The sequence below is a fragment of the Panthera tigris genome, chromosome D2 (genome assembly GCF_018350195.1).
Source record: "Panthera tigris isolate Pti1 chromosome D2, P.tigris_Pti1_mat1.1, whole genome shotgun sequence".
Taxonomy (NCBI): Eukaryota; Metazoa; Chordata; class Mammalia; order Carnivora; family Felidae; genus Panthera; species Panthera tigris.
In genome coordinates, this window is record NC_056670.1 from 13133373 (window position 1) to 13160125 (window position 26753).

At 41.0% G+C, this 26753-nt stretch overlaps 2 protein-coding genes across 9 annotated transcripts in view; one reads left to right on the forward strand and one right to left on the reverse strand.

Annotated features, from left to right (window-relative positions):
* Positions 1-90: 90 nt before the first annotated feature.
* GGPS1 (geranylgeranyl diphosphate synthase 1) lies at positions 91-10628 on the reverse strand. Of its 6 annotated transcripts, none has more exons than XM_042959927.1 (5): positions 10469-10628; positions 8480-8582; positions 6606-6698; positions 1438-1508; positions 91-1192 (listed from the first exon to the last, which is right to left on the reverse strand). In XM_042959927.1, exons 3-5 carry the CDS (start codon positions 6673-6675, stop codon positions 431-433), a joined length of 903 nt encoding a protein of 300 aa, XP_042815861.1. In that variant the 5' UTR covers positions 6676-6698; positions 8480-8582; positions 10469-10628; the 3' UTR covers positions 91-430. The 6 variants fall into 6 exon arrangements, with proteins under 6 accessions (XP_042815861.1, XP_042815862.1, XP_007086098.1 ...); XM_042959928.1 differs by lacking the exons at positions 8480-8582; positions 10469-10628 and adding exons at positions 9509-9672; positions 10186-10401; XM_007086036.3 differs by lacking the exon at positions 8480-8582 and having other exon boundaries at positions 10469-10627.
* Positions 10629-10765: 137 nt separating this feature from the next.
* ARID4B (AT-rich interaction domain 4B) overlaps positions 10766-26753 on the forward strand; it is a 151907-nt gene continuing 135919 nt past the window's right edge. For all 3 annotated transcript variants that reach the window (XR_006208961.1, XM_007086034.3, XM_042959926.1), the window contains exons 1-2: positions 10766-11192; positions 12034-12088. Coding sequence is in view for 2 of the 3 variants with exons in the window: in XM_007086034.3 (XP_007086096.2) it covers positions 12083-12088 (6 nt within the window). In the remaining variant the exon portion in view is untranslated. The remainder of the gene's footprint in view (positions 11193-12033; positions 12089-26753) is intronic.

The following is a 26753-nucleotide window of genomic DNA, read 5'->3' on the forward strand; positions in this document are numbered from 1 at the left end:
CTGGTTCCAAGTAGTCACTGGCTTGGAAATGGGGTAGACGAAGAATGGGGAATTGCCCATACAGCACAGTTAGAAGTATCTGGATAAGAATTCCCGGAAGCTGAAGTCTTCTTTATTGATAGAATTAGCAGAACATTTGTGGCAGTTGTCCATAAGGTCCCAACACAGCACATTCTGACATTCATATTAGACCTATTTAAATGTGGCTCCTTTTGATTCCATCAACTTTGTACTATGATGATTATCTGTACAAAGGGGTTCTAAATTGAAACAATCTCACTCACATCACCCCAATTCACTCAGCTTGAGGAGACTAACAGCTCGGTCCTAATTTTTAAAAAAGTGATAGGCTAAAAGACAAAAACAAAAAACAAAAAACAAAAAAGTCAACTAAAATAAGCTCCCAGGCCTAATCAAGAATGACTTAATATTATTCATTCTCTTCTTTGAACATTTTGCTTAAGTGCTTTATTAGAGCTACAAGCTCAGGGTTCCCACCACGTGCATCAATTTGTTTATAGGCTTTAGATTCAAGCTCTTTAAGAGTACTCCGGGTGTATTCAAAAGAACCTACATTCTCAAGATAATGTACACAGTATTTTTTAATATCTATATTTTCGGTTCTCTGGCGCAAGATACTCTGCACCTGGGTGCTTTCAGGCCTTGACCAGATGGCATGAATAGTAGGGAAGGAGAACTTTCCCTCTGTTAGATCTTCACAAAAGCTTTTGTTTTCACTATATTCTTTGGAGTGCAGATTAGCATAATCATCCCTAATTTGGAAAAAGAGCCCGAGTGTATTAAGTAGTGGCTTTAGATCTTCTTTGTAATCAGAGAACAACTGCATGAGACCCACTGCTAATCCAAACAGCCCACCTGTCTTTTGTAGCACCATAGCCTTATATTCTTCTTCGGTGGGACAAGTGTAATTATCCCTCCAATAGATATCTAGGCCTTGTCCCTGGTGGAGTTCCAGAAGCTGGTGGGTAAAAAGCTTTACCGCATCGGGGTGATCAAGGGTTAAGACTTTCTCTAGGCCAAGAAAATACACGTAATTGGCAGAATTGATGACGGACGGAATCCCATAGATACTGTGTGCCACAGGAAAGCCACGTCGGAGTTTTGAGTTGTCTTCGATATCGTCGATGAGCAAACTGGCATTATGCAACATCTCCGTCACTTCAATGATAATCTGACAAAAAAGACGATGGACAATTTCATTTTATTTGAATATGCAAATATCAAAAAGCTTATAAATAATTAAATTAACAGATTACGAGCCCTGGATTCCTTAATTTTTACAACTGGTATTTACTTAGCAATGTCAATATAATACAATATATGCGGGGAACATTAAACTCAATTAAGAGCAAGGAGTATTTTGTGTGACATCTTTTAATTTCTTAAGGATTAAGAGGTTTTGAATTGCCTAAATACCTGCAGCTTATCTTCTGGAACTTTGAGCCAATGATTAAATGCCTGTGAAAGTTTGGTTCTCACTTGTTTACCTGGAATTAAAGAATAAAATTCGGCAATAAAATATTTCAGTTATAAAAAACACATTCAGACACTTCCTCTAAGACTGACCAGACTTGATGAACCCAGCCCCACTAATCCATTACTAGAGAGCTTGCCTTTCACTACTGGGCCCTGAACGCTCCACCCCCTCTGCTGAAATGCAGTCTAAAACGCCACAGCCTTTTAAAATCAGGGCGGGCAAAGACATTCTGAAGTATTCCAGGGGCCCACTAGTAAGCCCACTCCTTTCACTGGAATGAAATGGGCATTTTAGAAACTATGATCTAACGCATTCCTTTTTTGAAAAACAAGTTAGTCTAGTTAGTGGCAGTTAATTAGCACTGTCCATTTCAGAGGAACTATGGGGATTTTTTTTTTTTTTTTTTAAGTAGGCTTCACACTCAGCGTGGAGCCCAACGTGGGGCTTGAACTCACGACCCTGAGATCAAGACCTGAGCTGAGATCGAGAGTTGGATGCTTAACCGAGTGAGCCACCTAGGCACCTCACTATGGGTATTTTTAATGAAGCATACTTTGCTACTGATTTACCTCATATAATTACCTCTTACAAGTATCTACCATTCCTTTAAAGTTTTAGAGATTGTATAGTTCTGCGTCTTTCCTATCAAAAAATGAGATTCCCATTCCCTGAAGTATTCCCTTTTAGGATCCCAGTTTAGTAAAAAATGAGTCTTTTTATTTTGACTATGGCCATTAGTTTTTCAATATTATCATTTTCTTACATGGAAAGCTCAAGAGATTTTTGGCTAGTAGTTATCAATAGAAGTCATTTTAGCCCAAATATAAAGGAATGATAGATAAAAACCCCAACCAGTTCACTTAATAATGTTCTATGAGCTTCCTGCTAAAGTGAATGCACAGTCACATCCTAATTTCAGATGAGGTTTCAGAAAATAGTTACATAAAAAGTTCCAGTGAACAAAAACAGTATTTTCTAAGACTTATCTAGGTTTTTTTCTCTGTACCAATCACCCAAAAGAATGAATACATAAACTCTCATCACATATCCAAATGAAAGAAAGTTGCACTTTCTGTGAGAAGTCTGGAGGGGAAGGCTCTCTTAGGGTTCAAGAAGGAGTATCTTCTGTCTCCTAATCCTTAAGGTGAACATGGTCTGGGTAGCAATTATATACTTTATACTTTTGATCTACTTTCCAGTTTAGCTAAGGCTAATCTGGGCTTTACTTACAAAGTACAAGTGTGTAAAGTAACCCATATCACTTTAGAAAATAAGCTCAGAGGTGCCTGGGGAGTTCAGTTGGTTAAGCAACCAACTCTTGAATTTGGTTCAGATCATCTCAGGGTCAGGGGATTGAGCCCCATGTTGGGCTCCATGCTGAGTGTGGCACATGCTTAAGAATCTCCCTCTCTGCCTCTCCCCCCTGCTTGCGTGGGTTTGCTCTCTAAAAAAAGAAAAAAAAGTTCAGAAGATGAAGAACACAAAGTGGAGAGACATTTTCCTTTTTGCTTTAGAATTTATATAGAAAAACAGTCCAATAAATGGCTTAATTTACAAGTTTTTTTCCCCAAACTTTATTTATTTTGAGAGAGAGAGAGAGAGAGTGCGCACACAAGCAGGGGAGTGGCAGAGAGAAGCAGAGTGGGGAGGAAAAGGGAGGGAGAGGAGAGAGGGAATCCCAAACAGGCTCCAGCTGTCAGCGTGGTGTCCAACTCAGGGCTCCATCTCACGAACTGGGAGATTATGACTGAGCTAAAATCAAGAGCAGGATGCTCAACCGAGTCACCCAGGTGCCCCTCCAGTTGTGTTTGAATATATTCTTTTCCTTTAACCAGGTTCTGGGGTCTGGATTGATACTTTTAAGTTCCCAAATAGTTTCTAACAGATGTTAGTCATAGAAATCCCTCAAAGTGAAAAGAAACAATAATTACCTTTCCTCTTTAAAAGACCTTAACATTACGGACTCCCTGGCCTGGGGACCTACACTAGGGCAAATAAACAAACAAAAGTCATTCAACCCCACTAATTTCAAAACATCCTAATACTAATAATTTTTAATTATTATAATCTTTTATTAGCAAGAGTAATTTCCCAACAGAAAAAATGTTCTGGCCCATCTTGAAGTCACTTTAGTAACTATGAAGTTCTCCATGAAAAACAGGTTTACTATGCATAGTGCAATTTCCTATTTCTTTTTTTTTTTTTTAAGATTTTTATTTTTTAAGTAATCTCTGCACCCAACGTGGGGCTCAAATTTACAACCCCGAGATCAAGAGTCCCGTGCTCCACTGATGAACCAGCCAGGTGCCCCACAATTTCTTATTTCTTTAGGAAAATCTTTTGAGGTTACATTGTATTATGGATGCAAGAATACATTTGATTAAGACAAATTAGCTACCTAATGAGAGCTTTAAATGTTATCTAATGACTTAGATATTAATTCAAGATGAGGATTAAAAAATGTTACACAAGTTCATTACACAGGTAAACATTATTGCTAACATGTAACTACAGGGGTGCCTGGGTGGTTCAGTAGGTTAAGCTTCTGATTCTTGATTTTGGCTTGGGTTGTGATCCCAGGGTTGTAGGTTAGAGCCCCACACTGGGCTGCATTGGGCTCCAAATGTGAAGTTGGTTTGGGATTCTCTCTCTCTCCCTTGCTCCTCTCATATCCACTCTCCCTACAATAAATAAATAAACACACAGAATAAAATTACAGACAGTCCTTGCTCTGCAAAGTGGCAGGAGACACTCTTTAGACCCTTTATGGCATTGATAACTGCCATATATTACCATAGCCCGGTTCCAGCCAGTGTTTGCAAACTTGTTCCCAAAATAAGTTCAACAACAGATGAAGAGAGTGCAGGAGAAACATCACCATGTTTCTCAGTGGGAGACCCTGAAATAAGTGTAGTTTACTAGCTGTTGAATAAACGTCACTCAAAAGCAGTCTCTTGGCTTTTCCTTAAATAGCAGGAAACTTTCCCTTTGCATTCTCCATTTCTGTCTTCCCTCCAACAACATTAATTACAATGCCAACGACTATATTCCTTATGTTGTACTTTTTATCTTTGTGATTTATTCATTCTGTAACTGAAAGCCTGTACCTCTCACTCCCCTTCACCCCTTTTTACCCATTCCCTAACCCCTTTGATAACTTTTTTCAAGCTCTATGCCCAACGTGGCTTGAACTCATGACCCTGAGATTAAAAGTCGCATGCTCTACTGCCTGACCCAGCCAGGCACTGCCGCCCCTCCATAACTTTTTGAGCTGTACTTACGATCATTGTTTATGCATGTTATACATCAATAAAAAGCAGCACCATGCCAAGAGCAAGGTAGAATTATGTACCCTGGCTGTAGGTAATAAAGAGGTGCACTATCTGTAATGAATTTCAAAATATTAACAGACTAGAAGTTTCTTAAAAAGTACGTATCTTCTTTGTCCTTTGTATCTTGAGGATTTCATCTTTGTTTACTATTTTTTGAGACAGTGTGTGCACGGGGGAGGGGCAGAGAGAGAGTGAGAATGGAGCCAGACTCAGGGCTTGATCCTATGAACTGTAAGATCATGACCTAGGCTGAAATCAAGAGTCAGATGCTTAACTGACTGAGCCACCCAGGCACCCTGAGGATTTCATCTTTAATTTTTTTTTTTTTTTTTGTCACTGGAATCATCACAGTGGAAGGTAATTTATATCCAACAAATTCTGGATACTTTTAAATAGCTTCTGTTGTACTATGGAGTATCTTCATTCTGTCAATTAGATTTCATCTAATAACCTTTGGTGAGTTATATGAGATAATATGGCTGGGTATAACTTGAGTTAGGAAATAGATAGTTCCCTTCATTCTTTTGAAGCACCGACATCAGCAGGTACGTCTTCATTAAGATTTGCCAGAATAGAAATGACACTAATCATGATGGCTTTGAGGATGTAGCTGGGGAGCCACCACTATTCTGCCTTTGATAACCATATTTATTCTCTCCAGGCTCATGAAGAACAGAAACATACCACTGGCATGTGCCCATAAAGAAAGATATGCACTTTAGAACAGAAATAAAAAAGTGTTTATCGTGATTGAGTTGAGAACGTTATTAGTCTAAAGGTTAGCTACCTTGCATGCTAAGTAGGTTTTTATGGTTGTCAACTAATTTATCACCTTTTATAATTTCTGTAAGAAAGAGAATTCCAAATTTCAAGTACTTGGTTTGTGAATGAATTTTTATTACAAAAACCCACGCTTATTATATATATGAGTTTTTACTTGCTATTATTATTTTCCAAACCAAGCTTAAAAAAATAGCAAAATAAAACATGCACATACATGTGATTAGGCAGGTGTTACTCTAAGAAGCCATGTTCGGATGACCCATCTTTATATACGAATGATGTGGGCTGTTTCCAAGTAATGTGAGTTAGAGATGCATTACTATTTGGCTCTTAAAGGAACCAGTAGTGTAAGAAATGCAGTGTGTATGTGACAGTAGAACAAATGAACGTGGAAGATAGAGTGAAGTTTTTTGTTGTTATACAAATTGGAGTAACTTCCCCTAATATCTAAATGGTGGGGAATAGGAATGTATGGCATCCATAAAGAATTAAACTTCCAATGAGGTACTTAAATGTTTTAATTTTTTTTTTTAGTTATGTTGTATAATTGGACATTTTTAAAACAATGCTTCAAAAATGTCCCTTTTAGGGAGCCTGGGTGGCTCAGTCCGTTGAGCCTCCGACCTCAGCCCAGGTCATGATCTCTCGGTCTGTGGGTTCCAGCCCTGCGCTGGGCTCTGTGCTGACAGCTCAGAGCCTGGAACCTGCTTCGGATTCTGTGTCTCCCCCCACTTTTCTCTCTCTCTGCCCCTCCCGTGCTCACACTCTATCTCTCTCAAAATCAAATAAACATTAAAAAATTTAAAAAAAGCAAAACAAAAAAGTCCCTTTTAAGAACAAAAAACTAAAATGTTCTATTTGTCATTTTTCTCAAATGCATGCCTTTAAATAGGAAATCTTAAGAGATGGTAAATCTAATCTTTTCAGTAATTTAACATTTGAATGACTACTACTCTATAAAAAGACCCTATATTAAGCTTAATTAAAGTTACCTGGTAACTGAAGTAAATACTTATAGGGTTCTAGAAGAATTCTTTGCACTGTTTCCTGAGTCTTCTCCATTGTTTTTGAATTTCAAAGCTGATCTGTGAAAAAGGAGAAGGATAAAGATGATCTTATTCACTAAATTAATTTTGAGTGTTAAACTGCAAAGGAATTTGTATCTCAAGGTGTTTTTGTACAAGTACACTTTCAGTTTTGTTTTAAAAGAAAATTCCACACAGGTGACATCTTGAAACATGCTGAAGTGAAAGAAGTCAGTCACAAAAAACCATATAATATATGAAATGTTCAGAATAGGCAAATCTATAAAGATAGAAAGTAGTTTGGTGATTGCCTAGAGTTGGGGTAGGAAGAATACGGAGTATGAAGTTTCTTTTTGTAGGGTTCAAAATATTTTAAAATTAGGTTGTGATGGTTGCACATCCATGTGAATATACTGAAACCTACCAAAATGTATATTTTAAATGGGTGAACTATATGATATGTAAATTATCTCTCTTAAGGGAAAAAAAAAAAAAGGAAAGTCTTCAAGTGATTTCATTGGTCCCAGTATTCACCTGGATTTTAAGTGATTTCCTTAGTTACAGAACTTATATTAAGCTTTTCTTATTGTACTCAACCATAAAAGGCATAAAACCAAATCAATGTCAAAACAAACCAACAGATTTAGATACTTTATATTTGATTGATTACATAAATTCGTAAACATACTTTTTCCCCAAGAGCATTGAGATATGTTTTATATATTTAAAATTTAAGGGGAAAACTCCTCTCTTGTAATTTCTTTACAGTCAATACATTTCAAAGATTCCAATTTAAGACGTGCATTAGTTTGAATGCAATTATCAAAAATATTCCCCTGTATCCACACGCGCGCGCGCGCGCACACACACACACACACACACACACACACACACACACACACACTTCTCTGTAGCGATAGATTATTCTGAGTTTTACATTTACTTTGATATTTCCTAGAATAACACTCATGGTCTTCCTACAATCCTCCTTTTCTATTGAATCCAATCTCTACTTTGTTTCTTTGCTGTTTTTTATTTGTCCTTATCTTAGGAATCTTCTTTACTAATTGCTCTCACATCTTGGGTACATTTTAGGAGGTTTCTCACCTTTATCTGTTTTCTTTTGCTTCTATAACAATGATTTGGTCTCTAGGATCATGAACTAAAAAGACTGAAAAGTGTGTTTTTTATAATCTACTCTGGAGTGTCTAGGTGAAACAATCATAAGAACTGAGCACTCCAGGGGCGTCCGGGTGGCTCAGTTGGTTAAAGTCTCTGACTCTTGACAGCTCAGGTCATGATCTCATGGTTTGTGAGTGCAAGCCCCGCATCGGGGGCTTGGGATTCTCTCTCTCCCCTCTCTCTCTGCCCCTACCCCGCATGCTCTCTCTCTCAAAATGAATAAACTTAAATTAAAAACAAAAAGCAACAAAAAAAGAACTGAGCACTCCAGCAAAGGAAATCATCTTAGCAATATGACCTCAAGGAGAAACATTCCATGTAGGAAAGTTTTATACCTGCCTTAACTGACAATGAATACCAAGGATGTCACAAGGGGGGAAAAAAGTCCAGAAAATATTTTGAAATTATCCAAAAATCAGTTTAGTAATCTTTTATCTATACTGTTTAAACTTGGACATGTTATCTCATTCTTAAGAGATTAAAAAAAAAAGGTAACAAGAATAATCACTTAGGTAAAAGATTATTGAACAGAATTAAAGGTAAGATAAAAAATAAAAACAAGCATCATTTATATATTTCTGCATTTAAAGCAGTTGGTGGCTATCTCTTCCCAACAAGGTTGAAAGCAATGTACTTAACTTAAAAATCAATGAGACCACCTTTCAAGAACTCTTGTCTCCCTGTGGATCAGTAACAAGTATACTCTTGCCCAGAAGTCAGAGCTAACTAACTTTTATTTCAATTCTCAAGGCTTTGTCAACGCTATTAAAAAAAAACAAAAACAAAACCAGTTATGAATCTTTAAAAATTACCTTAAGAACACTCATTAAACAAGTCAATTAATGTTCCTTTCCTAGAGGATGTTTATACACAAGTATTCTTGGTAGTAGGAAAATACAGGAACCTCAATATTTCTAGGTATTGAAAAGTAATGTTTTGTGTCTTCTTAAAGAGCCTAAGGGGTTCTATACACTGTGGCATACGTGCTTTTTTTTTTTTTTCTTTCTTTTTTTGACCTAAAGGAGTGCTATTTATCATGGCTGGAACCATCATGTACTAGACTCAAATATAAAGGGGCATTAGTGTTACATGAATTCTACTCATTTATTTTTAGATTGAATAACTACAGAATGCCTCTATGAGAGAGTCTGAAACTACTCACTTCCAAAACTGGCCAACTGCCTTAAATGGGTTCAAACAGTTGATGGATGAATATTAATACGAAAATAGATTGTCCCCTGTGTGGACTACTACTGCAATAATCTCCTGGTTGGGCTCCCTGCGCTCACTCCTAGATTAGGTTCTCTAATCGAGATCTCTACTCTTCAGCCAGTGATCCTTGCAAAATTCAGATCTGGTCCTGTTTCCCTACCCATTGAGAACCCTTTGAAAACATCCCTTTGCTCTTAGGTAAGAACAATTCCTTAATAAACTGCATAATAGTAGGTTACTCTCCCGCCTCCCCTCCCCTCTCCTCCTTCAGGTCTTCACAATTAATTCTTCACACTTTAAAAGCCTCTAGACACAGGCTTTCCAACGTGTTATTCTTTCTATCTGGAATGTTCTTTTCTTAGTTAACTTATGATAACCTTTCCACTCTCAGCTGGATCCTCACTTTATTTCCCTTAAGCCAAACTCCCTATTTTAAATTCTCCTATCACCATGTAACTCTCCTTTGTAGCACTCACCACTGCTATTAACTTCACATTCAATTGTGTGTCCATTTTAACATCTGTCTGTCTCACTAGGCTTAGGTCCACGAAGGCAGGGGCTGTTCCGTTTTTCCACATGGTAGGCGCTCAATAAATATGTGAAGGATTGAATGAACTAACGGAAAGTGCCTTCTAACGCTCTAAAAAAATGAAACCAAGGAACAGACTTGCAATATGAAAAGTTATCATACCATGCAAGTTTTTTTTTTTTTTTTTTAGGGAACGATCTGGTTTCAAAATTGCTAAATAGTGACAGCGTAGCTGTGAAACGCAGAGTGAATCCTCCACTTAAACTTTGGGAGATGATAGAGCTGAAGAAAACTGCCTGAGATAAAAGCAGTGGATTTAAATAACCTCAAGGTAGATTTTTAACAGAGACTTGGCAAAAGAACTTCAAGGGTCTACTATGCTGGTACAGAGCCCGCAGGAGAGGAGAGGTTTCTGCTTCCTCTCCGCTCAGTTGCCCCCTTCCGCCCCACTGGGTCACCTACCGCTCCACCCCTTCTCTAGCAAGTACGGAAAACTCATACACAATCCGGTTCAGCATCCGGGTCCTCACCCTCCTTTCTTTCTTTCCTCCGGACCCCGCCTTCCAGCCTCCCCCGCCCTCATTCCCATCCGGGTTCCCCCCGACCGCCACCACAGCCGCTCACGGTTCAACGGTGATATCACAACTTTCACGCTGCCGGTCCGGGAGTAGCAGTACCCAGCATCAACTTCCCACTTTATAGTTCAGACCACGGCTCCTCCGAACGCCTACATAGATCCCTCCCCCTACTTCACCACGGAACTCTCCACCCTTCTCAGCCGCCAGCGACACCGCATTACTCGGTGCAAGAAAATACGCCATCCCGGTCACACTGCGCAGGCGTCGTTGCCGCCTCCCCACTGCTTTGTCGCCCCGCCCCCTCCCCTCCCCTCCCTCCCTCAGCTCACGCAGACGCGGGGCATTGCGGGTCTTGCAGTTCTCAGGGGCAAGGGCTTCCGTATTGGCCTCAAAGGTTGGACTACATTTCCCGGGAAGCTTTGAGGCGTAACTTTCTGTTTCCATAGAAGTGGTGGGAAAATGGCGTCGTTGTTTGTATCCCGAGGACCAATGAGAATAGGGTGTAGGCGGGTTCTAAAGAACTCTAGCCAATCCGAGGTCATCTAAGAGGCCATCCGGGAAAGAGGTAGGGGAGGGGAAAATATCTAGGGGAGGGGAGAAAGAAGGGAGGGGGGCACTTGGGGTTGGGGGGGGGAAAGCGATGTTTGCCCGTCAGTCGAGTCCGGAGTGAGGAGCTCGGGCGCCGGAGCGGAGGGAGACTCTTGTGCTTAAGCTTGCCGCCGCCACGGCCACCGCCTGGACCTTTGCCCGGAAGGAGCCGCAGAGGGTCTGGCGCCGCCGTCCTCTGGAGGGCAGCGCGATTCGGGGCCCGGACCTCCAGTCCGGGAGGGATTTTTCGTCGTCCCCCCCTCCCCCCAGCGAGGGAGCCCGAGCGGCCGCCAAACAAAGGTACCAGTCGCCGCCGCGGGAGGAGGAGGAGCCGGAGCTTCAGCCTCAGCAACCGCTGGACCCGCCGCCCTTCTTCCCCCATCTCTCCCCCGGGCCTGCTGGTTTTGGGGGGAGTAGGGGAGGGAACTCTGGACGTGCCAGGGTCAGAGCTCGCCTCCGAGGAAGGTAGGGACATTTTCTGAGGCTTTCGCGGTCTCGCAAGGGGGTCCTTTCGGGAGTCACTGGGCCTGGCCGAGGAGCGGGGGAAGATCGCTCGGTGGTCTCGCCGGGAGCCCGGATTGGGGGCCTCGGCCTCCCGGGAGCCCCCGCCCCCCGTGCTGTTGCCGAGTCCGAGTCGCCCCCCAGCCTGGCGGCCGCACACTCAGCGGTTTAGCTGCTCCGGGCCGCGGTGGGGGGCCCGGGCCGGCGCGGGGGGCTGTGCCGCCTCCCGGCCCCTCGGTCCTCTGGCGGTCCCCGCGGCCCGGCGGACGGGGATCCCGCTCGCACTTGTCGGGTGTCCGCCTCAGAACGGGACGTGGGCAGAGGCTGCGCGGTGGGTCGGTCCTGCCCGCGGCCCTCCTCCGGCCCGCCTGGCTTCTCCGCCGCCCCCCACCCCGGGCCCCTCGAGCCCGGGCCTGCTCCGGCTCGGACGCGGGGCTGCGCGACCCTTTGGGGGCGCCGACCAGCTCGGCCGGGCCCGGAGGCCCTCGGGGAGGACAGCCGGCCCCGCGCCGGCCCCCGGGCTTGTTGTGAGTTTCTTCTCTGACAGAAATGGCGTCATTGTCGGAGACGGGAAACTCCGGCGGGTCCCGACAATGGGGACGGGAAGCCGCCGAGCTGTGTAGGTGGCCGGGTTTGCGGGGCTGGCGAGGCCGGAGGGAGCCCCTCGTCGGCGTTTCGTGGTTCGGGGGCTGATGCCCGCCACGCTCTTTCTTCGGGGTTCAGGCTTCGCTCGGTTCCCTCCGCCTCCGCCAGTGCAGAGGGGTGCCCGGTGGTGTTGACTGGGTGTCTTTTGTTTTCCCTCCAGGTGCAGGTGAATCTGGTGTTTTCGAGGGGATCGAGGTCCCTGAATCATCATGAAGGTAAGATTGCTTCCAGAAAACGACCTCTGGGGTTACAGAATTGGGGAAGTATGGGGGTTTGATCGAGGTCGTGTGTGGGGCCTCCGAGTTTTGCCGAGGAAGGTGTGTTGGGTGGCTTGGTGCCCGAGCCCTTTGCTGGGAGACGACGGGGGTCAGCTGGTGTGGCTCTCTACCGGCTTTGCTGTGGAGTTGGGGCCACTTGGAGGATATCGCACCGAGCAGAATTCTGCCCTTGTAGGACGTCTCCTTTTTCAGGGTAAGGTAGGAGGAACTGCTTGAATTAAAGTGTTTTACAAGGTAAAACAGAAAAAGCAGGTCAAGTAATCTGACTCTAGAAACTGAACTGTATTGTGCTTCTGTCGATTACACTGATGAAAGAAAATCTCATTTCTTGTGTGGACAGTACTGTGAATTTTTAGCAGAGGACCTCTAGGGTTAGCCATGAAAGTGATCTTCATTGAGAAATCCTTAAAGAGAATCTTTGTGATCTTTACACAACTCAGAGATAGCAGTTGCTCCTTGTATTTCCTGGGATTTAGCGTTATATGGTTTATTTTTCTTTGTTGATCCGTAAATTGTCAGATGTTTGGTCAAAACCCATGTGGATTGATGTGGAAAGCCCATGGCCGGGTTCCTCTTAAACGTAAACATGTTAACTGAATGGAGGATAGTGTCTAAAGGGTAGAATTTACTTAGTCGGTGGAAGAAATTATAGCAATGGAAGTACTGGTTGTTTTTTTAGAGAATATGTAATTGAATGCTGTCATTTTTTAATACACTGTAGGATAAGAAGCCTTAGGTGTCTGAAATGTCTAGATTCAACTGGTGGAACTTAGACACTAGACAGCTTGTTCACCCGTGACAAATTCGGAAGTGCTTAAAAGGGTAGAGTGTGTTTACGAGTGTAGAAATGTGAAGTAGTATGTGATAGTATGTGAAAATAGAAATGTTGTCTACTTTGGATAGTTCCTTTGAATTCTTTAAAAAAAAGTTTTCTTCGCTTGTCTTCAGAATCAAGACTTTTTATAGTATTGCATCTAAATGGAAATTTGTAATGTTTGTGTTTATGGAAGAAGTAAATGCTGTGGCCACTTAAATGTTTATCAGCTATACAAAGTAAATTTAGTCCAGTTTTGGTTTTTTTTGTTTTTTTTTTTAGTGGGTTTTTTTTTTTTTCCCCCGTCTTGAGTTTAGGGTGTTTATAACCTAAAACAGTTTATACCTGAAACAGTTTATATCTGCTGAATTCCTGTCTCACCTTCATGTAGATGAAAAAAATGATCAGTGATGTCTCTGAAATGAATCCCTTTTGTTAGTCACAGATGCTAGCGGTGACTCTTGTGACCTATGTAAAACAGAGACAAGTGAATTCGTTAGGAAAAACTGTGTATCTTCCTCGCTGTTGGATGACAATTTAAGAAAAGCGTTGGGTTAAATAACATAATAAATTCAGAAGCTGAATAACACAGGATTTAGTTTGTAATAGATGTTGTAATATGTCAGTTCCCCGTATACTGCCTGGCACATCTTAGGTACTCTGTTAATGTTTGGTTAAAAGAAATGTAGTTAAGTTGAAGGTCCTTTAGATTTACATTTTCTTCCTTTCATTTCCCTTTTTTTTAACTTGTGTGTTTAAAAAATGAAAGTACGTTGGAAACTTTAGCCTTAAAAGTTTCAAAATATTAGGCAAATGCAAATTTTTTGGTATCATTTTAGAAATACTAATTTTAAGTGCTTAGCATCTCCATTATTATTGCCTTTAAAAAAAGGTACTAGTGATGTTGAGTTATTAAAGTAAATTTCTAGTTTTGTGCAAGAAGAACTTCCTGTTATTGTACGTGTACTAAGTCTTCTCTTTGGCAGTCTATTAATAATCAGTAGTACTACAAACTTAGCTTATTTCTTACAACTTAATTTCTTATATGCTGAAAAGTTGAGAGGCTGCCCATGATTGGTATTTTCCTTCAACAAAATTGCAATTCAAGAAGTATTTAGTAGTGATTATATTGGGCTTAAATCTTTTATGTGTGTGTGTGTGTGTGTGTGTGTGTGTGCGCTCCCAGTTTCTAAATTGTAATGACAGCTGAGCAATAGAAGGATTTGTGCTATTTCTTAGATCTTACCAAACATATTCATACTTCGAGGTGAGCTTTTAAATTTTTATTATCTGTTTTATTCAAGGAATTTTTTTATTTTATTAAGTGACAGTATGCTGATGTCATTGGAAGAGTGCTTAGTAATACTTTTCTGGTTGTTGCGTTAAAATGTATGTGTCATTTTAAATGTTACATGTTTTAGCGACAATTTTCCTGTAGTACGTGACTTCAAGAGTGTATTTAAATAAAAGTCCTTTACTAATTAGAATACTCTATCTTGTAATATTTTTGCCCCGTGTGGTTTTGAGAAATATGACTGTAGCACAGAAGCAATTAAAAAAAACCAAACCTGTTTATTGTGAGAGAGCACCACTGCATGTAGGGGAGGGGCAGAGAGAGAATCCCAAGCTGACAGCGCGAAGCCTGATGCAGAGCTCAGTCCCACGAACTGTGAGAATCTGACCTGAGCCAAAACCAAGAGTGAGATGTTTAACCGACTGAGCCACCCAGGCACCCGAAAAGCAGTTTTGTTCTTAACACAGGTCATGTTGTTGGTGTTACGTTGGATTTTTTTTTTATCCTTTCTATAGATCTTTCAATGTCAGTAATAGCATGTTATCAGGAAATGATAGTTTTTTGAAAGTTTATTAGTGATTCCAAGACTTGATTATGTCAGATTCATTTCCTACTTTTTTAAAAATGTTTATTTATTTATTTTGAGAGAGAGAGTACACACACATGCTCACCTGATCGGGGGCAGGGCAGTGAGAGGGAGAGAGAAAAATCCCAAGCAGGCTCCACAGTCACCACGGAGGCCTATGCGGGGCTCTATCTCACCATCACGAGACCAGGACCTGAGCTGATACCTAGCGTCAGATGCATAACCGACTGAGCCACACAGGCGCCCTTATTTCCTACTTTTTCCTAACTAAAACTTTGTTTCTACGTTGTGCATGTTATTAACATCTCTCATTACATTGCAGTAAATTTTCAAGTGAAGTGGCAGAGGCTGGACATTTCAGAATCTTTATGGGAGAAGTGATTTAGATGGTTATGCTTAGAATCTCCGGGAGATGGGCTTTTTCAGATGTTCCATTCTCTCAGTAATCACTGGCGTAGAACACAGAAGTAATGGATTGTGTACAAATGCCCTTTGCTCGCGTGCCTGTGCACATGCGTGTGCGTGTTCTCACCACCCTGCCCCTTCCCTCCTGCCTGCTTTCCCCCTTTCCTTTCCCTGGCTCCTCCTTTCCCTTTTTGTTTCTTTTACTTTTTTCCTCTTGTCCTTGTTTTCGTTCATTTCCTCTTTCCCTCTCCTCCTCCCTCTCCCCTCCCTCCCTCTCCCCTCCCTCCTCTGCCTTTCCCCTTTCCCCTTCCCCCTGTTTTTTTTTTTCTTTCTTCCTCTTCCCCCCTACTCCCTTTCACAAATCATTCATTTAACAACAACCCCTTCCATGCGTGGGGCAGTGTGGAATGAAGGTGAATACTCTCAGAACTGCTCTCAGGGAGCTCCCAATTTAGTAGAAGACACAGAAAAATAAAGCAAAACAACATATACCCAATTGTAAGAGTATTGACGGCAATGTACGGTAATTGTGGTAAGTGCTGTGGGAGGGCAGAAGAGGACATCTAAATCAGAGTCATGGAAAGTTCTCTGGTGGAATTGACATCTAAGCTCAGTGTTAAAGCTTTCATTTGGCAAAGAAGGGTAGAAAAGAGTGTTTGAGTCAGAAAGGGGACTACATACTGGAAAATGAAAAAAACCCCGAGATGGTGTATTTGGAAAGTGTAAGTCGTTCACTGTGCCTTGCTTAACTTTGAAAGCATGATGTGTTTGGGGTGGGAATAGGAGGGCAGTGATAGGAAATGAGGCTGAGTGAGGGGGTTGAAAATTTTCTTGAAAGGTACATGGAAGCACGGAAGGTTGTTAGGAAAGAGTAAGGATGATGGATTTATATTCTGGAGTGGTCACTTTGGTAGTATCGTAGTGAATCCATCAAAAGGGAGATCTAAATGGAAGATCTGGAGATTCCAGATGAGAAGTCCAAGTGAGAGGTGAATAAGGGCTTGAACGAATGCAGTGGGGGTAGAGCAGAGGGGACGGATCTGAGATATCTCAGAAACTGAACTCAGGACCTAGTAACTCTGGGCCCCGGGGTAAGAGGAAGATGGAAGTTTCTGTGGTGGGTCATGGGATGGATGTTATTGTCATCTGAAGTATGTCGTCCTGAGAGGAAAGCTGTAGTACAGGGTTTCGAGTATTGAAGGGATCTGTAGGATGTCCACATCTACGAGTCCGGATGTAGGATTAAGAGAGCAGGTAGGGTGAGGGGTGCGTGGGTGGCTCCATCGGTTAAGCGTCCGACTTCGGCTCAGGTCATGATCTCACAGTTTGTGAGTTCGAGCCCCCCATCGGGCTCTGTGCTGACAGCTCAGAGCCTGGAGCCTGTATCGGATTCTGTGTCTCCCTCCCCCCCCGACCCTCCCCCACTCACACTCTGTCTCTGTCTGTCTCTCTCTCTACAGTTAATAACTTTTAACTGTACATCCATAATGTGGCATATGTGTTTTGTTCTATGAATTTGTGGTCTTTTTGATGAACAGGTAATTTTGGTAAAATACTGACTTGTTTTCTGTGCCCATTGCTAATTCTTTGTTTTTTTGTGATTTTTAAAAGTAGATTAGATGAGCACATATTTCACTGAAGAATGTGTTTTTGCTGATTCAGTCTGTATATTGTGTACCTTCCACGTACTAGATGTGCTTTGAGGTGTTGAGGATCCAGCAGCGAACAAGAGTTCTTACCCTCATGGAGTTTACTTTCTATTAGGATAGACAGGCACCAAGCAGGGGGAAAAAAAAAAAAAAGTGTGCTAAGTGCTGTGAAGAGAAATAAAGCATGATCAGGATAAGAGGTTACAGTGACTGAAGGTGTTAGTTTTAGATTAGGTGTAATAAAGGGCCTGTTTGTGGAGGTGACATTTAAGCAGCACGTGCAACAAGTGACAGAGCGAGCCGTTCACCTATCTGGGGGAAGAGCATTCCAGGCTGAAAATACAAATGCCAGGGTCCTGGGGAGAAATGTTTTTGGCCTGGTTGACCTTGGCATACCTTAAGGAGGTATGGAACTGGAAGGAACTGGAAGAAAGCCTTTAGAGCTGGCGTTGTAGGAGATGAGGCTAGAGAGATCACGAGAGCCGGTACAGTGTAAGGGCCTTGTAGGCCGTGGGAAGTACGTAGAGTAAAATCTCAGTGTTGTAAGAAGTCATTGAAGGGTCTCGAGCAAGAGTGTGAAGTCATCTGATTGACGTGTTTAAACGGTAACTGCTGTTCAGAGAACAGACCGTGGGGGAACAGGAGTGGGAGTAGGGGCGGCAGTGGCATGGCTCCTGGATTAGTTCTGGTGGGATGGTGTGGACCAGGTGTGGGAGGTGGTGGTGTTGCAGGTGGAGATGATAGCATTTGAATGGATTGGAGGGGAAGGAAAAGTTGGGCTTGCTGCTACTGACAGGACTAGCCTCTCTCCCTCCCTTTTAAAATATTTCTTCTGTGATTAGTTGGTGGATGGGATCGAATCTTAGAATCGAATACAGCCAAGAAGGCATTCCCAGCTCTTAGCCTTCCTTCATGTGTGAGCCGTGAACATTGAGCCTGAGCATTCCTTTAGGTTTTTCTGTTTTGTTTGGTTTTTGAGTTTTAGGAAAGGAGGTAAAATTCACCCTTTTAAAATGTACAACTCAAAAAAAAAAAAAGAAGTGTACAATTCAGTACTTAGTATTTTCACAAGATTGTTCATCTATCACTGTTTAAATGCAGAACATTTTGTTTTCCCAACAAGAAGCCTGTACCCATTAGCTCTCACTCCCTGTTCTCTCTCTCTCCTCTTTCTCTCCCCTGGCATTTGGTCATCTACTTTCTGTCTCGAAGGGTTTGCCTGTTCTGGACATTTCCTATCAATGGAATCATACAACATGTGGCCTTTTGTGTCTCGCTTCTTTCACTTAGCATAATATGTTCAAGGTTCATTCGTATTGTAGCCTGTGTCAGTACTTTATTCTTTCCTGTTGGTGAATAATATTTCATTTAGTGGATATACCACATTTGGCCAATCCGTTCATTAGCTGTTGGACGTGTGGTGGATTGTATCCACTTTTTCCCTATTATGAATAGTGCTGCTGTGAACGTTTGTCTACAGGCTTTTGTGTGAACGCATATTTTCAGTTTTCCTGGGTCCTGGGAGTGGATCTTGCTGTTTTTAGGATAGCAATATTATCTGTGGTAACCCTGTTGGGAAGTGAATGTTTAACTTCAGGTGTTTTTGGCATGATGGCTAGTGGCCACTAAGGATTTGGACATTGAAACAATTTATTCAACATTCATTGAACACTTAAAGTGCTGGTCTCTCTTTTCTAGCCATTTAGGATACATCAGTGAACAAAAAGTCCTGGCCCTGTGGATCGTTTTAAGGGAGCAAGGGTGGACAAAGAGAAATAAACATAATAAGTAATCTAGTTTATTAGATGTTAAATAGTATGAAAATAAGAGGAGAGCTGGGTAAGGAGGGTAGGGAATACATACAGGGTTGCGGCAGGCTGTAGTCTTTCTGTAATACATTTTTAAATTTATTTTATTTTATTAAAAAACCTTTTTTGAATGTTTATTTTTGAGAGAGAGAGAGAGAGAGAGAGAGCGCGCGCGCTCATGTGCATAAGTGGAGGAGGGACAGAGAAAGAGGGAGACATAGAATCTGAAACAGGCTCAGGCTTGGAAGCTGTCAGCACAGAGCCCGATGCGGGGCTTGAACACACTAATTGTGAGATCATGACCTGAGCCGAAGTGGGCAGCTTAACTGACTAAGCCACCCAGGTGCCCTTTACATTTTTGTTTTTTAATATTTACTTATTTTTGAGAGAGAGAGAGAGAGAGAGAGAGTGTGTGAGCGGGGAGAGGGGAAGAGAGAGAGGGAGGCAAAGAATCTAAAGCAGGCTCCAGGCTCTGAGCTGTCAGCACAGAGCGGGACAGGCTGTGGTGTAAAGGTGGTCAAGTAGGTATATTGAGAAGACATTGGCACAAATATTTGTCTAAAAGATGTCATTAGTCATGTGGCTTTAAAGACAGGTCAACATGTTCATTGAACTGCACAGAGGCCAAGGTGGCTGCGGTGGAGTAAGGAAAGAAGAGAATGGGAGGGGGTGGATAAAGGGTATGCAGGTTGAGGGCGGAGCCCATCAGGTCACCTAGGACCTTGAAGGCCATTGTTAAGGATTGTGGTTTTCACTCTTGTAGAAATAGGGAACTGTGAGTTAGGCAATCTCGTTACAGAGTGGCAGATTTTCATTATATTCTTAAGGGATCACTCTTTGTTGTGTTAAAAACAGGCTGAAGGCAAGTTGAAGATAGAAGCTGACCAGTTAGGAAGCTATTTTAATAGATGATGATGGTGGGATATTAGCCATCACAGTGAGGGGAGTGAGGAGTGGTCAGGGTCTATATCTCCTTTGAAGGTAGAGCCAGTAGTTCCCGTCAGATTCAATGTGAAGGAAGGAGAATTGAGGAGGACACCAAGATTTTTTGGTTGAAGAACTAAAAATCTGGGGTTTAGAATGAAGTTAGGGCTGTGTAATTTTTGGAAATAAGCATATTTTATATTTATGAAAAATGCTAACTGGCATATTGCTTCGTGTAATGTGGCTGTAAACAAGATATAGATATGCTTTATTAATTTTTTAGTGATAGATACATTCAGAAGAGTTGCAAACTTTTGTTCTTGATGAATTGCTTAAAAACAGGACTCTTGCAGCGCCTGGGTGGCTCAGTCAGTTAAGCATTCTGACCTTGGTTTCAGGTCAGGTCATGATCTCATTGTGAGTTTGAGCCCCGCGTTGGGCTCTGCACTGACACTGTGGAGCCTGCTTGGGATTCTCTAACCACCACTCCCCTCCCCCCACCCCCGTCTCTGTCCCTCCCCCTCTCATGCTCTCTCTCAAAATAAACAAATGTTAAAATAAAAATGGGATTCTTGCCGCTTTCCTTTTGGTGTCACAGAACGAAGATGTTCTGCATTCATGAGAATTAGAATCTAGTATTCAGTGTGACACTTGGTAAGCAGTGGAAACCATTGTCATATTAATCCTTTTGATATTTAAATGTTGCAGATTGTAGAAGGTGTGGATTTTGATAAGGCCTGTGAAGAAAGCGTGTCAGTATTTTTTCTTTTCAGTTGGGCCTCCTTTATACCTAGTGGACAGTGAACGAAATATAAGCCATAACTGGCTTTTCGTTCTCAAGATAATTGAAATTTTTTCATTTAATTACTTTACATCAAAATAAGACTGTGCGCATATTTGTTATGTCTTAAACTACTAATCAGTATGTGTATCTTAATTTTAAAAGAGAACTTTTGTGGGGCGCCTGGGTGGCTCAGTCTGTTGAGTGTCTGACTTTGGCTCGGGTCATGATCTCACGGGTTCGCGAGTTCGAGCCCTGCGTCGGGCCCTTTGCTGACAGCTTGGAGCCTGGAACCTGCTTCAGATTCTTGTGTCTCCCTCTCACCCTTCCCCCCCCCCCCCCCCCCCCCCCCGCCCCGCGCTCGTGTGCTATCTCTGTTTCTCAATAAGAAGTAAATACTACAAAAAATATAAATAAATAAGAGAACTTTTGTTATAAAAATGACTACATTTCTGCTTTTGAGAGGGCTGGAAATTCTGACATTCAAGTTTTCCATGGAAGATAATGTGTTTCTGGAAATCTGATAGTTTTCATACTAAGATTCAAGATAGCAGTCAGGTTTGGGGAGGAAAACCATGAGTTTATAAAAGTATATTAACAGTTTACTAGAAAATAAAAGGGTCAGTTTACAGAGACAGAGAAACCAAATTTGGTATTTAACTTTCTATGCTAAGGGTCATATTTTAGGCTGGTTAATGGAAGGGACAAAATAAAAGGCAAAAAAGAGGGAAAATTTTAAAACAGCACTTGTCTTACTTTGAGTATAATTCCCAGTATTCCTTAATTAATACTTGCTCGTGCTCCACTCAGAATGTCCAGATATGGGCTTCACGGTTGCTGTAAATCTCTCCTCTCCCCAAAGTTTATGTGCCCAAATTCATGTGGCCATACGTTTTCTTGGGGAGATGAATTTCATCAAGTTCTCACTGGAAACTTTGATACGAATATTAAGAAACACAGCTCTGTAATGTCACCTGTTACTGATCTGCTAATCTTTTTAAAGTTTATGTATTTTTATTTATTTTGAGAATGAGCGAGAGTGGGGCGGGGGTGGGGGCAGTGAGAGAGGGAGAGAGAATCTGAAGCAGGTTCCTGAAGTCCCATGTCAAGGTTTTGACAAGAACAGACTGCTGTCTCCTGTATTTGATACTTCTGCTGGGTGTGGTCTCTTATGACAACATAATCATTGATACCTGTTTACGTTTCTTTGAAAATCACACTTTTTTGTAAGTTTATGCATTTATTTTGAGAGAGAGAAAGCATGAGTCAGGGAGGGACAGAGACAGAGGGAGAAAGAGAATTCCAAACGGGCTCCTCGCTGGCAGCACAGAGCTGATTCAGGGCTCGAACCCAGGAACCCCGAGATCATGACCTGAGCCAAAATTGGATACTTAACTGAGCCACCCAGGCGCCCCCCCAAAAATTACACTTCTTTTGAATCATTTACTTTCATCACAGAAATGAAGATTGTAAACTATCAAAACTTTGAGCAAATGGAATTTAAAGAAAAGATTCACTTTCTACTGACAGGAAAAACTATACTTGAATATGGCTGTAAAAACCATCTTTGTTTAGTTAAAGTGCCCAATAAACAGTGTGGCTTAATGATTAAGAGCATATGGCTTGGAAAGAGAGGTCTTGTTCCCAGTACCGTCTCTCTCTGTTCTTGACTTGGCTGTTGAAGTTTGGGCAGTTATTTATTTTTGCAATGAAAGGAAACGTCATTTTCATTTTTCGCAAAATGGGGATAATAATAGTTACCTTACAAGGTTTGTAAGTACTAAATGAAATAGCATTGAAAATGTTTTACACTACACTTGGCATAGTTCTCAGCAGTCAGTATGCGATAGCTTTATTATTCCAGTAAAAGCCAGTCACTTCTTTCATAAACTGAGAGAGTGAGGATTCTTTAACCTAGAGTGTTTGGGATTGAATTGGGATTCTCCTGTTTACCCAAGTTGTGGGCAGTTTTCTTAAACCTTCTAAGAAGGCTGGTGTCCTTGTCTAAAATGAGAAACATTTATAGTACTTACCTCATGGGATTATTGGGGATGACTAAATGTAATAACAGGATCTATTACATAGTAAATTCGCAATAAATTGTAACTATTATTCTTAGTTCTCTGGAAAGAATGTGCAAACTCTCAATTTAAATACACTTTCAGGATGATACAGCTACTGTAATCTTTTGTAGCTTAAAGATTGATTTGGAAGTTTTGGAGAAAAGTAATTTTGTGATTGAGGTTAAAACCTGTTATTTTTGTCTTTATGAATTCCTTAAGAACAGAGTATTTAATGGAAGGGGAAAACCAGATTTCTTGATTCTAAGAACTCTTTGCTCCCATTTCAGACTTATTTTATCCCAGCCCTTCCTGATGCAGAAGCTTCTCTTAGTAAATATAATACTTGTCCTTTCTTCTAATTTGCTGCTGGTTTGCCCAAATGGGATTCTTTCAAGGGAAAAGTAAATTTTACTTCCAAGCCTAGAGGGTTGTTATTGGATTAGGTGAACCACTGGAGATATTTATTTTCTGGATAAGCATCCACCTCTAGCCTTGCGTATGTAGGGCAAACATTTTTTTCTTCTCTTGATCCGATCACTGTTCTGATGTGGCAGTTAGTCACCTGAAGCTGGTCTGGCATCCTGAGCCTGTGGGGGTGGGGCAAATGCGCGATGGGGCCCTGCCAAGCCTGTCTCTACTCTAGAGAGGAGTAAAAGGAAAGGCGAACAGGCTTGAAGACAAAGGAGCTACTATTGCTGTCAAAGTTTAAATGAGGCAGCTTGGCTTATGCCTATTTGGGAATTAAAAAAAAAAAAAATGTAGCTTTTCATTTTTTCAGTTTTATCTTGGTGAGGATATCTCACCAAAAGACCCATCTCTGTTTAGTTGTTCAGGGATTTTTTTTTTAAAGTTGTTTTGTGTATTGAGGGTTTTTGACACTTAGTCACCTAATTTTGCTTTCCCCCAACTTAGAGACATATTTTTTTCTAAACTAGTTCTATTCCTACCAGAATTCAGAAGTTTTTATTATAAAAGCAGTACAAGTTTGCTATAAATATCAAAAATTATAGAAATTAGGGGTGCCTGGGTGGCTCAGTCGGTTAAGTGTCCGACTTTGGCTCAGGTTATGATCTCGTGGTTTGTGGGTTCGAGCCCCATGTCGGGCTCTGTGCTGACAATGACAGCTCAGAGCCTGGAGCCTGCTTCAGATTCTGTGTCTCCCTCTCTCTCTTCCCCTTTCCCACTCGCACTGTTTCTCTCTGTCTTTCTCTCTGACAAAAATAAATAAACATTTAAAAAGTTACAGAAATTATATGGTAAAGGCACCACTATGTTTCTTTAGCTTTTAGCTTTGGCAGATACGTACAAACCTCATGTATAGCAGTGTACAAACCTCATGTATAGCAGTGTTTAGCATTCAGTTAGGTAATCAGTAAGTATCGTTGATTTATTTGAATATTTAGTGCTTTTAGGTGGTGAACAGTCCCAGCAGCATTTATGATAGCCCCTCATAGGCCTATGGATTATTACAGCTACTAACTAATAATGAAATCTAACTGCATGAGATTGCTATGAAAAGGTAAGCTGTGAGGTTAGTGAGGGAGCATCCCTGTGCTGTATGGCTGCTGCTAGAGTAGCTAATGCTGTTCTTGGATCCCTAGTAGCATTTATTAGGAAGGTTAATTTGAGGACACACTACCGTAGGCATTGACCCCTGCAGATGCTTAGGGTCAGAATATGTGGTTTCTAAAGGGTTTTTTTTTTAACACTAGCATTATAATGTTTTTAAGTGGCACATTATGTTTTTAAAGTTTCATGATCATTCGTTATTCCTTATAATATCCCTTTGAGGCAGGTCAGCAACATTTTTCCTTTTTTATGGTTGGAGAAGCAGATGCAAAGATGTTGAGTGATTTGCCCACAGGCACACATTAAACCGATGGCAGAATCTGCTCTCTTGTTAGTAAACCAAACCACGCTGCCTCTGTTAGTTATGAGTAATAAAGTTGTTTCCATTTAGTGACCTTTTGATGCTTTATGGAATAGTGTGTAGTTTCGAAACCTTTTACCTACTTTCTTTATTGAAAGGAAATCCTTTTAAAGCTTAGAATTGCATTGCATCTTGATATTAAATATTTGGTGTTAACTCTTTTCTTAAAAATAGAAAGAAAATCATATGAAAATATATTAAAATGGCCTACAGTGGACTTCATGCTTCTGGGAAAACCTTTACTGGTTTGAAAATTAGTATTTAAATTAGAGGACAAGAGGACAAGGCTTTGAAGAGTTAATATTTTAAAGTAGGAGCAAAATGAATCCTCAGGTTATATTGCCAAAGTAATTTTGAATTGAAACACTGTGGCCTATAGAGCCAGAAGAGCTTCAGAGATCATGTGGCTCTGTGGATTTAGAGCCCAAGTGTTCTGCCAAGTGACAACTAGGTTACCTAGACTAAAAAACTGTCTACAGTCTGGTTGACATCCCTTAAGTTCTGAGTTTTCCTGTCCATTGGAAACATTCTCTATTTACTTGTTTGGACTTGATTCTATTTTTCCATTCCCTCTTCCCTGGTGTAATAATAATTATTATTCTTTCCTATATGCAACCTTTTTTCCTTCCAGTTGAAAAGAATTCTGACTGTAATCTTCTTGTGTCGATAGAGGGAGGTTGTGGGGGAATTTTCAAATAATAGGCAACTATTGTAAAAATGATTTAATTTAAGGGATCACAGAGAACCAGAAAATTATATATGCAGTTGGAGTGTTAAGACAGATGTTTTGACATGAGTTGTAAGTCTGTGATAATAAGTAATGGTTAATCCTCATGTACGTTGGTAATTAACACAATCCTATATTGTGTACTAGTGTAAATCCTGTATTTAGTTTAGTAAACATGTAATTTCTGAATGCATCTTTTACTTTTATAATCACATCCCATTAATCCCAAAGTCAAGCTGTCATTAATTTTGTCTTGTTCTGAAATAGTATTAAAATTTTATCACGCAGCCTCTGCCCTGGTCATGTTCTTTATGACATCATCAAATTCATCATTGTTATTATCATGTGATAATTTTGCTACTCGTTTAGTCCTTATTAGTATGTGTCAGACATTTTATACATTTTAAAATTTAATTCTCCAAAAAATGCTGAGAGGTACGTATGAATATGCCTGTTTCACAGATGAAAAAATGAAGACTGAGGAGACTGTGTACTTGACCTCAGTAAATTCATGCCACTAGGAAGTGGCGAAGCTAGGTTTTAAGCCTGAGCTGCTCCAGATCCGAGCTCTTACTATTACTAATCCTGTTCTGCCTCTCAGTTAACATACGTAGCTTTACTTAGATGTCTGGTTTGCTTAGTCCACAGATGGTTTAGAAATATCCAGTTCTTTGTGAGTTGGGAGTGTGTTTGTGTGTGTGTTTATGTTTCCATGTACATGTAGGGGTATTGGGAGAGGAGTTTTGAAATGGGGATAATGAGAGCTGGAATTACAGCAGCAAAAGGAAAAAGACACTTTTGAAAACTAAGACACACAAGTGTATTCTCGTTTAGTGTTTCAGTTTTCAAATGTGGACCTTGAATTCATCAGGTTTTAATATGTTCCATCTCTCTTTTGCTTTTTTTTTTTTTTAAAGTAATCTCTACACCCGACGTGGGGCTTGAACCCACAACCCCTGAGATCAAGAGTTGCATGCTCCATCAACTGAGTTAGCTAGGTGCCCCTGTTCCATCTCTTTACGGAACAAGGGTAGCAGAAGAATTTAGAAAGATCATTAAATTTTCATAAAGAGTAGGGTTTTGTTCTGGAAAGTATAAACTTATTAAAAAAATTAACTTCTGTGGAATACTTCATTCTTTCTTGGTACTGGGCAGAAAAGTTGCTGTTATATTTTTAAATAATATTTTAAAATTCAGGATTAATCACTATTTAATTTTCTTTAGGAATCAAGAAACTTTTATGTGAGTATACAAGTTGAATTTTGAGGGATTAGATGGGGGAGATGTTTTTATATGCAAATCAGTGCTAAATGTTACCACTTGCTACTTAGGTTCTTTATAAAACTATTTGGTAAAATCTTGTTCCGTGGTGCCAGATTTAGGTTCCGTATTCGTTTCCTATCGCTGCTGTACCAGTTGCCACAAATTTGTGGTTTGGAACGACACAGGCTTATTATCTTGTAGTTCTGGAGGTCAGAAGTCAGAAATGGGTGTCTCTGGACTGCATTCCTTCTGCAGGCTCCTGGGAAATGTTTCCTTGCCTTCTCCAGCTCTGGAGGCTGTACACAAGCATTCCTTTGCTCCTGTCTTCCCTTCTCTGATTGACACTGCCTCTTCTGCC

Bases quoted from the DNA above. Each gene is read 5' to 3' on its own strand.
- GGPS1 (XM_042959927.1), bottom strand. From the start codon at position 6,675: ATGGAGAAGACTCAGGAAACAGTGCAAAGAATTCTTCTAGAACCCTAT. The intron at 1,509-6,605 runs GTAACTTTAATT...CTTTAATTCCAG, and splicing joins GTATTTACTTCAGTTACCAG to GTAAACAAGTGAGAACCAAA. The intron at 1,193-1,437 runs GTATTTAGGCAA...CTTTTTTGTCAG, and splicing joins TTCCAGAAGATAAGCTGCAG to ATTATCATTGAAGTGACGGA.